Below are 17,398 nucleotides of genomic sequence, written 5' to 3'. Positions count from 1 at the left end.
TATATATATATATATATATATATATATATATATACACACACACACACAAACCGGATGGCCCGTGCGCAGGCCGGCGATCGGCAAGCGCCACCTACCAATAGGCTTAGTCTCTTTTCTGGGGGAAACCATGAAATTTTCTTGCTTAAATACAAGGAAAGCACAGTTGTCCCTCACACTTTCACAATTTTCGTGTTTGCTTTTAGTTTATTTTGTCCTACAAGTAGTATTGTTTTAAGCAACTAAAAACACAATCAACATAATCATCCTTTACCCATGAGGTGTCCATTGGCGGCAGTCAATAATTATCGACTGCCACCAAAAAGCAAAGGCAGACAAATATGATTTCTGTGCAGTTTAACATTTCTATGTGACAGTCAGACAGAAGGTGCCATACTGCAAGTCTTATGAAGGGCATATATAATTTACTGCCAAATTTGAGGGCCACAGGCAATAATTATCGACTGCCACCAAAAACAAAGGCAGACAAATATGATTTTGCCCTTGTCTGTGTTTCTTTGAGTGCATATGTTTGGATGTCTGTTAGCAAAATATCTCAAGATCCACTAGAGCAATTTTAATGATACTGGCAGACATATAGCTGATTTACTAATATAGTGAACCAAAAATAAGATGGCCCTACAGCAAATAGATTATAAAATGAAATAAAAATTGACAACTACTAAGCTGAAATTTAGAGTGGTAGTCGCAGAGACTGATCCGCAACATATATTTTGAGAGCTAATAAATTGTACAAGATTTGTTTAAGATTTTGCCATTAACTATTTAGAGACAACTCTCTCTGTTAGCTAAATATATTATGAACCACTAGACAGATTTTAATGACACATTCAGAAAGTAATAATTGCATGCACTTCTACAACCAATTAACTTTTGAAGTAAATCTATTTCAAGATGGCTGCCACATCAACATTAGCCAACACATAAATGATTATAACTCAGTTTACAGCTATTGGGTTAAAATTTGATGTGGTAGTAACTGAAAGTCTTTTACAACACATACTTTTATTAGTGACATCTTGCAAAAATGTCACATCTTGCACATTTTATTTCTGAGGTTTGACCAAAACAGCAAAAACACAACCATTTCTCAACATATCATCATGAAACACTGGTTGCTGTTGACAAAGTAAACAAAAATAATTTTCAGTCCATTTGCTTTGAAATTGTCAAATTACTAAATGTACTTTTCATTTTGTTGCCTTTGAAAGAGACATCTTGATACCTGGAGTGTGTAGCGGGCACAAACCCGGGTTTTGTTTACACATGGCCATGGCAACAGCAGAGGTTGGTGAGTGCGTCTTTCTCTCTGCGGTCATGTTGTAATTTTTCATTTGGACTTTATTAATGAATACAAATGGAAGTCAAATGTTTAGCAACCTGTTCTTGAAGTTATATGGTTTGTATTTTGTGAAGTGATGGTATGCCTTTGTTATGGTTTACATAACTGCATGAACCGGAGCTGGAAACTGAAGCTAAAAAGGGCACCAAAACAGAGATGAGATAAGAGCATAGATGGAGATAGATGCTCAGTGTTTCTTTTTGTTTTTACAGATGAAGCATTGTGTCTTCTGAGCATATTAAAATGAAATGATTCATAGGCCTGGTAAAGGACCCAAGCTTGAAGTGAAATATGGAAAAAACTAGGGCGAGCTGAGGGTATATGGATCTAGTCCAAGTACAGAGCAGCAACTCATGAGGTACATTTAACAGGTGACACTAAATTATACAGTTTAATTATTCAACATTAATTCACCTGATCATATATACTTATTGTCATTCACTTTACTGATACAACTGACCCATAAATTTGTGACTCAACGAAAAGAAAAAGGGCGCAAACAAATAAATAAATAAAAATCAGCAGCAGGGACTGAGGGGGATTACAAATCAGTCCTAATGTGTATCAACAGGGCTTGAAGTAAACAACAACAGAGACCATGTGCTCTACATATGGCGCATATGGGATTACAGCTGACCAGATTAACTTGCAATGGACTCCACTGTATGTGTGAGTCGCACAAACTGTTAAACACTGCCAATGTGTTCTTTCACAGTTCTTTTCCAAGGTAAGAAACACACCCGCACACACACACACACAATGCATGGGCCAGCATAACTATATACTATACTATATGATAATATATATATATATATATATATATATATATATACTATACTGTACTATTTGAAAACCTTCAGAAAAAATACCACAATTTTATAACAATATTTAAACATGCTTGACGTGATCTGCTTTTCAAAATAAAACAGAAAAGAATTATTAAAAATTGCAATTGTTGCAACACTTGCTGTCTAAATTACGTCACATATTGCTTATTAAAGTTATTTTGTAGGGTTAATAGCATATTATGTAAAATATTTATTTATAGTTATTACATTTTGATGCAGAGATGTAAATAAGGAGGCTGACAACATGGGGAACATGGTGTTTGAAAATCAGTCAGTTTTTCTGAACTCAAAACAGATTTTAAAAGTTGTGATAATTTTTGGTTTATAGTTGGTTAGTTTATTTCTTTTGTGCCATACACCATAAAAGGTCCCCAGCCCCCATGGGCTTATAAGACACACAAACATGCAGACAGAGACCAACATTAACATCCTTCAAATAGAAAGTGTCCTCTTTCGAAGATGCTAGGCTTATAAAACATACTGAGCTAACTGAAACACATAATACTTAAATAAACACCAGGGTTTCCCCTAGTGTATTATAAGCCTGGCAGCCTGTGTCACAAAAAGCACAGTACAGTACAACATCTGTCTGTTTATCAGAGTTCTCTGTTGTTATTCAGTGGCCTTGATGTGAGATGTGTGTTGGTGCTTTGTTTGCACTTTTTCATTTATTTTAATTTAATTTATTTGTAAATGTGACTTAAATTAGGATTCAAATTAGGTGCAAACAATTTGTAGTTATTATTTTAATTGTATTTTTGTTTTAAGAAGTACACTCCTGATCAAAATCTTAAGACCAGTCAAAAAATTGCAAGAATTTGCAAAGCCTGGCTGGTCGCCAGGCTTTGCTGACTCTGCCACCAGGCTAAGCTCCGCTTGTTTATTATTAATACGTCATTTTTTATACATGTTTTTTCCACCCGCACCCCCAAAACGACTACCTTTATCTACTTCACCGCGCGAGGGTACGCGTGGTACGCGTGGTACACGTGGTACACGTGGTACACGTAAATAGCCATATTTTCAACGAAATCACAGCCGGTGATCAGCCAGCGATCGTCCACCTACCACCGGGCTTAGCCTCTTTTCTGGGGGAAACCCTGCACACATATATAAAACAACCATACTATCTTGTGGTCTTGCTTTCTTTATCTAATTGGTTTTTTATCAGTACCTTGCCTACATGCTATTTTACACAAGTACACCATTACCAATACAGTTTTTAATTCACAAATGAATTGTGAGTTTTAGCTATCAAACTGCAAACGATTTGTGTGCAAATGTCATGTTGTGATAGAGATGTACATCTACAGTAATTTCACAGAAGCTGTTCATACTGCTATTTAACAAAAAAGTAAAAAAAACTTTGACAATAAGTATTACAAGGTACTGAGTTCAAGTTTAACATACCATTTTTCAGGTCACCTCTTTTGTCTGCAAAAGAAAAATTAACAGTGTGGTTATTTAACAGTAGCGAAAACACGTGGTGTGGAAGTTACCTGAAGTTATGTTAAAAACCAAGAATGCAGTGAGCATTTCAAGAATCAGTGTTTTGAGCTTCAGTTAGTGCAGTTCAGAGATGGTCATGAAACTTAGCAGGAAGTTTTCAAGCAGTCACAGAAAACATGCCAACTCGTGTTCTTGATACATCAGCTGGAAGACTCATTCAGTACGTCTTTAAAGAGCAGTGGAAGAGGAAAGGCTTAAAAGCTAAGTCGTGTCTGATAATGACTGCTTTGTCACAGAGCTTCTGTGATCCCACTGTGTGAACCTTTGAACATTTCAGTCAGTGGAGTTTGAGTTGTGCACTTTAAAATGTTGACATGCTGAGAGGAGCTTAGCTACAGAGGCATTCATTAGAGTTTTACAAGAGCAGATATGAGAACACTAAACTGACAGAAGAAGAAAAAGGAATAAAACTGTCCCAAACCAAAGCTCAACTCATGTCACATATCTGTTGGGTGGTTTTAGCTGAAAGGGCTGTTTATGATCAGGTATGCTGCTCATCCTACACAAATGTCCACTATTATCAGATAGCTGATCTTGTCACTACTAGCAAAGACTCCAGCCTGTAGTGCAGCACAAAATAAATGACTGGCTGAAATAAGACTTGAAATGCAGCTTTGGTCCAAACCAACAAGTGAGTTTCTAAAAGGGAAGGAGAAGTGTACAGGTCAAACACATTAGTAATCTGACCCTTCTCTGCATCTGGTCCTTTATTTTGTATTATTACATTGTTCAAGACTTTGTGTTTTGCTAAAAACAGATTTTCTTTAATTACAAGAAGAGTCCTGTTGGCATATCAAGTGAACAAATTTAACTCATGTACTAACTTGGTAAAAGAGAGAAAGAAAAAACAACTATGTGGTGAAACAGTTATCAGTTTTAATAGCTACTACGGTAACAATTCTGACTATTAGTATTACTGTTTTTGTTTGAAATTACCAATAAAACCCAAATTCAGTTACTGCACATTTAAAATCTCTAGGTAAGCTTTTGATTATCTGACTGACATAGCATCCCAGACACAAGCACAATATGTTTGAAACTAAACAACTGGGTGTGCACCCTTCAGGTTAGGGGGTGTCCAGGGACATGCTCCCCCAGAGACATTTAGAAAAAAATGAGGAAAATTATGAAATGTAGAGCCAGTTGTTTTTTGCAATAACATCTCATTTTGTAACCACTTGCTTAAAACACAAAAACAACTTCATTTTATTGAATTTTTTATCAAACATGTAACAAGCAGGCTTGATCTGATGAGATTTTCACTGTATAATAGCTCTGAGTAAAATGACCACCATTTTATTTAGTCCTAATAAAAGTTGCCACACAGATGTCCATCCATCCATTTTTTTTACCCACTTTTCCTTTCCAGGTCACAGGGAGCTGGTGTCTATCGCCAGCAGTCATTGTGCGAGAAGCGGAGGACACCCTGGAGAGGTCGCAAGTCCATCATAGGGACACATAGAGACAAATGAGACAAACAACCATTCACACTCTCACTCACACCTAGGGACAACTTAGAGTTACCAATTAACCTAACATGCATGTTTTTGGTCTGTGAGAGGAAACCAGAGTACCCAGAGAAAATCCACATATGCACTTGGAGAACATGTAAACTCCAACCAGAAAGGTCCCAGACTGGGAGGCGACAGCTCTAACCACTAAACTGCCGTGCCGCCACACATCTTTGAGAAAAAATAAATGCTATTTAAACATTACAGTAGTGTCTTCTCCAAGACTCTCCATCACTACAGAGTTGATCTGAACGAGAAGCTAGTTACCAGGTAGGAATCAAGTAAGAATTTTTTCCAAACATTACCTTAAATCGTGGTAAGTGTTGCTTCTCTGTTAGATAAGCAATGTCAATCATCTCCCAGAAACAACTGACTTTGTTCATTTTTATTGGTGGGAAAAGTTGAAAGGGATGACAACAATCGTCTGACAGCTTATGGCAACAGGCAGGGAGTAGCGGAGTGCCGCTCTGTGCTTATGAGAAATAAATACATCTCAGCAATCTCTGGGATCTCACTTGAAATTAAGGTTTTGACGTTGTGAATTTTCTATACAAACTGATACACCTTGAAACTGATCTTTGATGACTGTTTAATTTTTTTTAAAACCAATGAAATATTGTGTCTACCTACAACAAAGCTTTGAAAGAACAGAAACAGACTGCGGTTTTCAAAAACTGGTTGCACAAAACGCAACTTCGCAGCAGGCTGGCTAAAACTGACTGAGACCTGAGACTGGCCCTCAATGTTAGATGGTGAGAGAGTTAACATGTCACTGAGTAAAAGGTATAAAAAAAAAGTATGACCACTACTAATAAGGATAATTTTAAAAATAATATTTGTAGGGCATTTAAACAAAAGAAACAGCACTGTGAAATAAAGAAAAAAAATCAAGTTGTAACAGCACTATGCACATTTTCAAAATATTTTCAAAATAAGTTGATAACATTATTGTGATTAACTTACAAACAGTGATTGTTACAAAGTCCTCTGTGAGTAGCAAGATGCTTCTAGCCGCTAGCTTTGTTTATGCTTTTATCAACTGACACTTAAGTGGCTGTCTCATTTAAAACTAATCTGACAGCCATATCCACCTAAAACCACCAATCCCCACAGTTCATTTAGTTTGCTGTTATCCCTCCATTAGTCACTTTATTTCAGTCAGCCAGCTCAGGTAAACTTGGAATCTCTGTGTTTTCTATTTATATGTAATGTGGATATTTAATGTGAATGTGATTTAATCTGAACAAGAGCACAGCAGATTGGTTTGGGGGGCAGATACAGGTGAAATTAGTGAAAGTTAGAAGTGTAAAAAGGTCATGGCAGCCAAGAGCGCAGGAAAAGAAAAACTGAAAGGATATAACTCACCTGTTTTCCGTTGCCTTCGGTTGAGCAGGTCATTGATTGCCATCCTCAATCGTTTGGCCTCCTCTTCACTGGCAAAGTTTAAACCCATCTGACAGCTCTGATGGGAGGATGAGCCACACAGTTTATAAAGACAACTTTTATTTAAACAAGACAAAGACTACACAGCAATATTTCTGAACAATTTATCCACAGAACCACCAGGTAATGCAGTCATTTAGCACTGATGCATCCAGATAGAGTTGGGCACTTACATCTCCTGCAAACGAGATGAAGTAGGGCCTGGAGCTGCTGATGGAGAAACTGTGGTATAGTTCTTGTTCAAACATGACTTTTCCTTCCTGTAAAAATCCCAAGACAGATTAAAAACACTGAAGCAAAATGACTGACAGACTTAATGTCTGGTGCTGTAGTCCTGTTTGGTCTGCCACTTACATCTGTTAAAAAAATTTAAAAAATAAATAAAAATACACAAATACAAATAATTATTTTCATAACCATTCAAAAATTGTGTCTTCGTTGACACAATTTTACAATTTAATTAAAGCCATAACAGCTGTCTGATTTGAAATTGTATGCTTTTAACACAATTTCTACATCGTAAATGATTGTTTGGGGTTATTTAACTCAAACTCATCCAGATTGTCATAAAAACTGTATTAGAAAACAGCAAATTTTCCACGCTTTGTTCACGATTAAATTGGCAGTCAGTACTTTGAAATATTTTGGCACAGCTCATTTGCATGAGTTTTGCATTAATGCTCTCCACCCCCAAAGTTCCCTGCTCCTGTTGACTCTCGTCCTTTCAGCCTTTAGTCGCTGTTTCTTTTCAGAAGAAGAGAGAATAAAGCTGGATTTATACTCTGCAAGTTTTACTGCCATTGTTCTCCCTCTGACTCTGTTTACAACCAGGCATTATTTTACCAACTCAATGTCCAAGGCTGTCAAAAGTGTACTTGTCAATGTCCAAATGTAGACAAACAGCTGTAAATGTTGGTAACAGTTAAAAGAAATCCCAGAGGAAACCCTGCATAGACTAATCATCCAGCAGCTCAGATCTGTCTTGACCACTGCAGAGCAGCATCTGCACTACTGAGAACACTGCCCTGTTCCATCTATCAATCTGCTGTTGTTCTACTCATGAGGTTACCTCAGATACTTAAACTTCTCCAACTGGGACAGCAACTCATCACCAAAAACCTTTATTATTAGACAAATTCATAGCTGAGTACACTTGATGAGCATTATAGCTCAAGACCAAACCTATTCAGCTTTAATGTGCAGCTGAAGAATAAGATGTTAAAGGTGGATGTTTTACAAGCTTTTATGACAAGCTAATTTATATTTTAGCTTTCTTCTCTTGCCTTATCTGCAGCAATAATGCTGTTTTTCAACTCAAATATTTTTCTACTTATTCCACTTTCCTTGGCATTTAAATAATCTGTTCCCAACTGATGAAGTCACCAGTGCAGAACATGTTCGTGAGGAACATGTTTGACAGTGCCGCACTCAGGATGGTCTCACTCACCTTGATATCAAACACTCTGATAAAGTAAGATCTCTGAGGGTTGTCTTTGACCAGGCAAGCCACTCCACAGCACCTTTTCACCCAGTTGCAGCTTCGCTCAGCTGCGTACACCTGGACCACTGCCGAACACAGAGTCTAAACACACAGAGGTGGACAAGATGTATGTAAAAATGAATGAATATTGAGAAAGACTCAATTGAGAAAGACTAACTTTAAACAGAGAAGGAGGTCTCAGATTTCAGTTTTTTAAAACTTACAATGAAGCATTAAGCCTGATACGCAGTCATTTTCACTCTAAGGCCTTGTTCACATTTGTTGCCAACTTCCATCTTTAGTTAATACAACTGGATTGTACTAAATATAGGTCTGAACTCCCTATATTATTTTCAGATTTTTAGAGAAATATTTGTTTCAAGAAAAGTCACACAAGTCAGTAGGCAGCTGCTTCAAGAACCAAGGCAGAAAAGGACAATTGTCAGTTCTCTGTTGATTAAAACAGATTCTTAATGGATCTAAAAGTGAAATATGGACCTGAGTATAATTTTAAGACTAACCAAAACACAACATTTAAAAGTGAGCAAGAAAATATATTTCTATTTATTAAATGCATGGATCATGAGAGAGAATATTTTTGATCACTTTCTTCAAAGTCATAAGTTACATAAACTAAAATGCTGTAGGAAATCCCAGGTGATGATGCCATAGCTTTGGAAGCTTTTGATTGGTTAGCTGACAACATCTGAGTGAATTAGAGGCTCAGCTGTGGATGTATTTTAAGGCACACCTCAAACACACTGCTTCCTTGTGTGACATCATGAGAAAATCAGCCAAGATATCAGAAAAACAGAGTTGACCTCTACAACTCTGGTTTATCCTTGGGTACAACTGACATTACGCAGACAATAAAATTGCTTCACCCACATGTTAACGTGACATGGGGTTAACAAACCTCTGACAAACAATGCAACTGTGATGGCAAAGCTGACGGCACTACCGCAAAAATTTGGTGAGGCATCTTTGCTATACCAGCCAATGCTGATGCAAAGAAAACAGGCAGAAAGTCTTACATCAGTTTTGTGAAGTTATTTGCAGGAAATGAAGGGGCAGCTGAGGTTTAAGCCCAAGTCTTCTGCAGCCAGAGGAAGAATGATGATGTTGACATTGGCTGTGAATGCAACTGCCAATGTCACGTCACGCATGCTGCAGTTGCAAAAGTGGGTAAGAAATGACTGTATATAGGAAATAGACAAGTTAAAAACTGTTTAACATGCCATGTTTGGTGTTTTTTTTCCCCAGGACAACCGCATGTGTGTGAATTTTCTGTTTTATTTTTTCATTTTGACTTACTGTAATGACACATTGGATCTAAAATCACAAACATAAAATCCAAGTAGGAATAACATGTTTTTTTAATGGTGAAAACCACAAACATTTATAATGAACCATTTTTATAACTTGGAATGCAAATACAAACAGTAAATTTCATGAATTTATGTACAAATCTAACAAACACCAAAGTTATATACACATTAAAATGCAAGCGCTGTTTCTACAAAACAATGGAGGTGTCACCGTAAAATGACTATTCATTTGTGCCACTTAAAACAACAGTTTCCGTCCAAAACAAGGCAGAGGGGAACATCACAGGCCTGACGTTTCCACAGTGTGTCAGTTCTCTTGTTGTGGGCTCATGTAAAAACTGCCTGTGTAAATGTGGTACCCAGTGCCAAGACAGGCAGATTAAGGTTCACAACTACATCATGAGAGAGTCCATGTTCAGATGAAAAAAAAGTCTTCCCAGTGTAGATTCCAAACCTGACAGTGTAGCCACTGCTGGAGTCAGCCAACAGAAAAATTTTAATCCCCCATTTTTTACGCTTGTCTTTCGTAGATTGTGTCTTTCCAGTTTTTGCCCTGGTTGCCACCATCCTTTTATCCACTGTCAGCTCCCTCTTCAGGTTGGAATAAGCCAGGCAGGCACTGAAGAGGCCTGACTCTAAACAGTTCGTCATGGCCTGCTGTTCCATTTTTCAGTCATTTTCTATGTCCTGCTCAGGATGTTCCAAAATATGGATTGGAATCTGTCTTGTGTCATTATTTTAGTTGAAAGGGGCACAGACAAAATATGCCTCTTCCTACAGTAATAATGGATACAAATTTAAAAAAAGTCTTTTGGACTGTGGGAGGAAAGTGTGTCCAGCTGAATCCCTGGTGTTCTCCATGGCTGAAACCTGCTTGCCTGTGGGGCAGCATCAGCATCCTCCTCTGTCTTACATGGCTCAGAGCTGAGGCATGGCTCTGATGGCCCAGTCAGCAGAGATCTGGACCTGGTGGGCTCAAATCTGAAAAACTAGCTATAGCTCCATCTCTTTTTCTGATGTCACATCCTACAACTGTCACACCTCCGTCTTCTTTGTGTTTGTGTCTTTTTTTGGTGGTTGGTAACTAACTTCGAGCCTCATTCAAAAAGGAGGTGTTGTGTGGTTGGTTTGGGGGTGGGGTGGGGAGAAAATTGCACATTCTTCATCCTTGCAGGGCATTTAGCTCCAGGGTTTCCCCCAGAAAAGAGGCTAAGCCCGGTGGTCGGTGGCCGTTCGCCAGCCTACCATGATTTAGTAAAAAAAAAAAAAGAATAAAGTTGACAGGAAAGTTGAAAATATGGCTATTTATTATGTGATATTGTAAGATAGCTGTGCCAAATATTTACACAACTACAGTTTTACAAAAAGGCACTTTTGAAATACTTTTTTAAACAAAAATACAATTAAAATAAATACAAATTGTTTGCACCTAATTTAAATCCTAATTTAAGTCACATTTACAAATAAATTAAATTAACATAAATGAAAAAGTGCAAACAAAGCACCAACACACGTCTCACTTCCAGGCCAATGAATATCAACAGAGAACTCTGACAAACAGAAAGATGCTGTACTGTACTGTGCTTTTTGTGGCACAGGCTGCATGTTGGATCACTACATGTAACAACAAAACATATCTAATGCTGAATATAATAGCATCATTTTACTGTTAAACAAAGATAATATTTTCACTAACTACAAAACATGCTTACCATATTCGGTCTTGTAAAGCCACCCACTGAATTTCAGCTCAACTAACCATTTTTGGTTAAAGCTGCTCGTTCAATGTTTATTTCTGCGGCTCTGACAACATGCTAACTCCAGCGGTACCTGAAAGTGTCTCGGCCTCAGGGCTCATTAGAGTCTCGCGGGGCTCCGCGAACAGCCCACGGTAGTGCTGGGCGATATAACTATACATATCGTGGGGACGATAGAAAAGTGTCTATCGTGATACATTTTCTTCTATCGTTTCTATCATAATTGTATCTATGATTCATGTAAATATTTCATAACGTAGGCTACAGCTAATGTATTAGTGTTGTCACTTTGCATACATTCAGTTTATATAAGTGATAAATAAGAAGAGAAAATAACTATTTTGCGAAGAACCTCCGTTTTGCGACATGACGCTGCTTTACGTGTGGGTTTGCGACATGCTTTACAGCAGCGGCTTTCTGTGCTGCCCGGCGGCACACCATATTCTATCCTACCGTATATTGTGTCGGCATTTAAGTCATAAGTGCTGAAAGATGGAGATGCATGAAGTATCAAACCCGAGGTCGCAGTAAGTAGAGACAGCTAGCAGGCAGCCCAAGAAGAAAGACTTTTACCAAAACGAGGGGGGACGTCTGTGATTTGGTTCAAGAAGTCCGACACAGAGCAGAAAAAGGTAATATGCTAACTCTGCTAATGCTAACTCTGCTATGAAACTGTTTTCTCATCTGACGCCAACACAACAAACCTCTTCTATCACTTAAAGATGAAACACGAAAAAGAATATTTAACAATCCAAAAAGTGCAAGGTCAAACAAGTTGTAAAAGAGCCGCGGAAAGTTGCTAAAAGGAAAACTATAGCCGGCCAAAGATAATAGTCATTTGTCATTTAATACATATATATTGCTGCACTAAAATGCAGCAAATCTCATTTGTGAAAGTTCAGTTAAATGTCACTTAGAAATAAAGCTTGAAAAAGGTAAGAAATGAGATTATTTTTTCATATTTTTTAGAGAATAACTGACAACGTACGTAATTGGGGTATATCGTGATATATATCGTTATCGTGAAATAAAATTATCCATATCGTGATATAGGAATTTTTCCATATCGCCCAGCACTAGCGCACGGTGTGGGCATTTATACTTGGCGCTTACGTCGGAGCAGTTTTCTCCGAAAAGACAGGGGGCAGTATGCTACACAACTAGTGGAATTAGGGTAAAAAGAGAGAAGATGTTGTCACATCAAATATGGCTGCACGTATTTAGGAGGATGAGCTGATGTGTTTCTGGCTGTGATACAGAGAGGATGTTTTAACTTAAAGTATTCAGTTTGACTTTCATTGATTTATTTAGTTATTTGCTTTAGTTGTGATTCGCCCATCATAGGACTAATATTTCTTCCCTCTGTGGTCTATAAACTCCTTTTTATCGGCTGTAGCAGTAATCTCCTTCCATGAGTTTTGAACCGTTTGGTTATCTTTGTGATATCTCATAGATGGATCATATAAATGCTGATACAGGCGAACCAGCTCCGCTAGAGCATCGAAATCGTCCATTTTGAACGGAGCGCGGCAATGCCCCAAGTTACAAAAGGTGCACGCCGCAACACTGCGCGGGACCCCTTCGCGCAGGGGCAGGGACAGTACGATTGTGTCACTGCTGGCGCGCACACCCTAGCGCTGAGGTAAAGTTTGATGTGGTAGTAGCTGAAAGTCCTCACATAGTCTAAGTGCTAACAAGATCTCACAATCCTGCATGAGATCATCCATAAAGCCTTTTTTTAGGTTGGATAAAAAAAAAACATCTCCATCATCTCTAATTAAAAGATGATCTTAGACTAAAACTGACGTGAAACGTGGTCGGTGACATTTATTTAGGCCTCTAGAAGATCTATTTTTTACTTGCATTATTTAAAAATCATATTGTATTTCTTCCATTGCACTTAAGATCAATAAATCCAGGACATCGCTGTTGGTTCAATTTTCCATGTATTGTTTCACTTTGTTAAATGGGCGCAAAAAATTTTGAGAAGTTGTTTACTAATTGAAATTATTCTTTATTTACATTTTTTATACTTCCTCAACTTTTTGTAATTTTAGATTGCATTTAAAAAAGGAAAATGTGATGATACAAGACAGATTGAAAGTTTGGCTGTCGTCATCTAAGAAGCTGCAGTACTTTTAAAAACCTTCCATCCAAATCTGCCACTAAATGGATGCGCCACAAAACAGGCGGCTCTTTACAAAGCTGGATTAGTAAATCTACCACATATCCTCAGGAAGATTATGTGTATTAGTGCCTATAACTAATGTTTTTCTTCTTGTGTCTGTTATAATATAATGTATATTTATTTCAAAGCTGTTCAGACCAAAAAGGCTATAGTTCTGCCAAGAACGTAGGACAACACTAACATTAAAGCATAAGTCAAACTTTAATCCTGGTTTATAAAAGAGAAGGAGTGGTAGGGAGAAAGAGAGAGAAGGTTGCCAGTCAGTGTTATTAAAAACATGAAAAATATGATACTTTTAGCTTTCACGGAAAAGCCAACAGAAATGACCTTTCAGGGATTTAGAAATGTTAAATATTGCAAATTACTGTATATCTTATTTGTGCATTACTAATCATCATCTAATAATGTTTGTGCATGTGTCTGAGAGTGTATGTATTTTTATGTCTGTTAATAAAACATCATTTGAACCATTGATTGAATTTTAATTAAACTTGCATAAAGTCATCACTGGGTGTACATCAGTAGGTGACAAAATTTTGGAGTAAAAAAAAAAAAATCTAAATGGCTGCCAAATGACCTTATAAGACAAAATAAATGCTACAACATGTCAATTTTACAGATATTGAGCTAAAATTTGGTGGGATAGTAGTAGCTGGGACTTCTGCCCAACACATATTCTGAACAAAAACAGATTTCACAACAACTTTGTTTGAAATCTTACCAATATTTTTTTGGAGTCAACATTGTTTGTTAGCAAAATATCTCATGAACCACATGACAAAATTTGATGAAATTTCCAGGAAATAATTATTGGATGTAAAAGGCTAGTATATTTTTCCATCCTACCATTTGGTTTAAATTCCTAAAAGTGAGATAACACAGATGGTGTTTTTTTTTATCCCCCTCCATGACAGGGCTTGTTACTCTAAGCCGTCACTGTGGTTGCCAGTGGGGGAGGGGCACACTGGGTGGGGGTGGGGGGGGTAGGTCCTATAAACTGTTATACTCATCTGTTGGATTGTACATTTCATCCAATGGATAACCTCTACCAGAGCAACTCCTGTCTCTATTTTCAGACTACCACTGTTTTAAACCAAGTGTTTGCAACAAGGTAAAATATTATGCATGTAAGCAAGTGATAAACAGCAAACTGCAGGCTCACATCAGGTTGTCAGGCCCTCAATGTTGTTTTATAAAGAGCAGAACAGCAGAAAAGAAGAAATATTATGTGCAATGAGCACAATAATTTTTGTTGGCTACTTGGTGTGTATTTTGTGGAGCTCATAATGGAAAACAACAGTTTTTTTCTTGTTTTATATATTAACAGAAAAACACACCTAATTTCTAATGTTAGGCAACACTCAGCCAAACATAAAGCAGTCACTTAAAGGGGAAACTTCAGGACATATTTATGTGAAGAACTGCCAACAAGCTCCTCATGGTGAAATACGTCCATAATGTTCTCTACACTTGGTTAAAAAAAATCTATCACTGTTTTAAAACAGACTACTGCCTCTTTGGTGTTCATTTCTTTGGTCTGCCCTGAATGCAGAAAACAGCTGACACACTGATTTAAACAGAATCACTGTCAATGTGTTCACTTGAGTTCTGTTAGTCTCTATTTATATCTGTGAATTAATAAAAACAACGAATACATATTATACGAAGTATTTTTACACCTACAATATAATTATTATTAGGCAATATTCAATAAACTTCAGGCAGCAATAGTAATAGTAACTGCACTTATGTCTTGAAGTAAACCAAATAAATCATGTTTTTTGTTTTAATCCCATTTACAGTACTTTTGTTTAAGGGTTTACTGTCAAGATCTCATATCAGATTATGCCTAAGTCCATCTAAATCCAAAATACAAAAATGTCCATAAAGTACAGATACTGAGCCAAGATTTGTTGTGGTGGTAGCTGAGAAACATTCACAACACATACTCCAAATGTTTCTTCTTTCACAAGAGCTTTGCTTAACACTTGGGAGTCAACCCTGTTAGTCTGGTATCAAAATATCTTGTGAACCACAGAACAGGTTTTAATGAGAATAAAAAAAAAACATTGGATATTCATCTACAATTGAATAACCTTTGGAGCCAGTGCAATTGAAGATTGTCACCACAGCCAATTGACTCTAGAAAACACAAACACGGCTGTAATTCGGTCAATTTAACAGACGTGCTGAAATGTGTTGCTGCAGTAGCTGAGAGTCATTTGCAACGCAAGTCTGAGGGTGACATCTCGCGATATCGCATGAGATTGCGCATAACGGTATTTTCAATGTTTGGCTAAAACGTATCCATATTTCTCAACATAAGAGGATTTTAGTTTAAAACTTTTGCATAAAAGGCAGCGACCGATATGCATTCCTTCAAGAAATGCTAAGCCTTTACACTAAGCAGTCTTTCACCGAAAACATGGAATAAAAAGAACCAAGTCCCCGATGAGCAGGTACTGATCCAGTGCTTCCCTTAGAATCACAGTCCCTTCAAATAAACCCATGATGACTAAATCAATTCAAACATATGCATTTAATAACATAAACAAATGTTTAAGGCCACAGATTTTGGTGCAACACTGTGGCTACAGCAGGCGCAAACACGGAGGCTGAGCTAAGAAGCCTGGCCTCTTCGCCCCTCACTTCTGCTGACTGCACCGACTCTGAACCTGCAGTGGGGTAAACAAAAAACGGGGAACTTACGGCGCATTTCCTGCCCAGGTAGCCGAACAGGCACTCGTTTTCCTGCGGGGTAAGGAGAAGGGAACCGACGTTCACAACCCTGCGGGGAGGAGGGTGGCTGTTCATGGCTCCGAATTAGCTTTGTCACCCCCGGTACGATGCACCTATCCCGAACTGGGTTCAACTTTCTGGTATAATTACAAAAATTCCATGCGGGCTCCGGTTGCTGTGGCCTGCAACCGGATCATCTCCGCTCAGTCCGACTCCGGGCAGAAGGAGGAGTGCCGGGGAAGAGGGTGTGGGCTGTTTCCCAGGCTTCCTGCTGGTTAAGTAAAATCTTTTAATTATTTGTTTTGTGAAAATACAAGACTACGCTCTCTCTATATGTTCGAAGACAAAAAAGGACTCAACTTTCCTTCGTGAACTCCAGCAGCTTCAGGAGCTGTGGGTGCATCCAACATGGCAGAAGGAGGAGCACACCACTTTAAACGGAGAGCAGGTAGTGATGCGAGTTTCAACAAACTCTGTCAGCCTCAGTTTTTGTGGATTGCATGGTGACATTGTCACAAAAACAAACTTTAAAATATATGAGAATTTACATAATTGCTAAGTGCGAGTGTCTGTGAGCTGTGGCGGGGTTCAAGTGTGGTAGCTTACACCAAATGGTACGGTCCACTGGCAGGAATGCAGATTTGCGGAGGAGAAGGGAGGGAGGACGGGGTGATGCATTGGAGAAGAGGAGCAGTTGCTTTACATGACATGTTCTATGTTTTGGAAACAGTGTATAATGTAAACAGTAAGAAGGTCACAGGTTCACCTCCCGGTCTTAATGCGTGGGTTTCCTCTCACAGACTAAAAACATGCATGTCATGGTAGGGTAATTGGTAACTCGAACTTGTCACTAAGTGTGAGTGTGGATGGATGTTTGTCTCGTTTGTGTCTGTGTGTCCGTGTGATGGCCTGGAGACCTGTCCAGGGTGTCCCCTCCTCTCGCACAGTGACTGCCGGAGATAGACATCGGCTCCCTCAAGCTCCCCGCTATCCGGTGTTACACCATATTCTGTGACATTAGGGGGCGCTGTTGCGTTTTTACACCATAACTTGGCCTCGAAGAAGTGACGTCAAGAACATAAACTTTGGCGGAGATGAGGGAAATGGACAATGACATATATACAGGACTCTCAAGTCTCACGCATTGAACGTGTGACACACGCATTTCGTGAAGTGCACATGCTCACACGCCACACTTTGTATATCTCACGCCAAAAAAAAAAAAAAAAAAAAAA

General features: G+C 38.2%; 1 protein-coding gene and 1 long non-coding RNA gene across 8 annotated transcripts in view; one reads left to right on the top strand and one right to left on the bottom strand.

Moving 5' to 3' along the window:
- The window catches only part of wasla (WASP like actin nucleation promoting factor a), a 41,265-nt gene extending 25,027 nt beyond the window's left edge, over positions 1 to 16,238 (bottom strand). The window contains 5 exon segments of the mRNA XM_017435600.3: positions 3,619 to 3,642; positions 6,594 to 6,690; positions 6,845 to 6,931; positions 8,119 to 8,253; positions 16,134 to 16,238. Coding sequence (XP_017291089.1) covers positions 3,619 to 3,642; positions 6,594 to 6,690; positions 6,845 to 6,931; positions 8,119 to 8,253; positions 16,134 to 16,238 — 448 coding nt within the window.
- Positions 16,218 to 17,398, top strand: part of LOC108247460 — a 15,817-nt gene continuing 14,636 nt past the window's right edge. For all 7 annotated transcript variants that reach the window (XR_003040186.2, XR_005234308.1, XR_001809082.3 and 4 more), the window contains exon 1: positions 16,218 to 16,611. This is a non-coding gene — a long non-coding RNA (uncharacterized LOC108247460). The remainder of the gene's footprint in view (positions 16,612 to 17,398) is intronic.

Source organism: Kryptolebias marmoratus, linkage group LG17 (assembly GCF_001649575.2).
Source record: "Kryptolebias marmoratus isolate JLee-2015 linkage group LG17, ASM164957v2, whole genome shotgun sequence".
Taxonomy (NCBI): domain Eukaryota; kingdom Metazoa; phylum Chordata; class Actinopteri; order Cyprinodontiformes; family Rivulidae; genus Kryptolebias; species Kryptolebias marmoratus.
The sequence above is the reverse complement of the archived record's forward strand: the minus strand, read 5'-3'. Positions and strand labels throughout refer to the sequence as shown.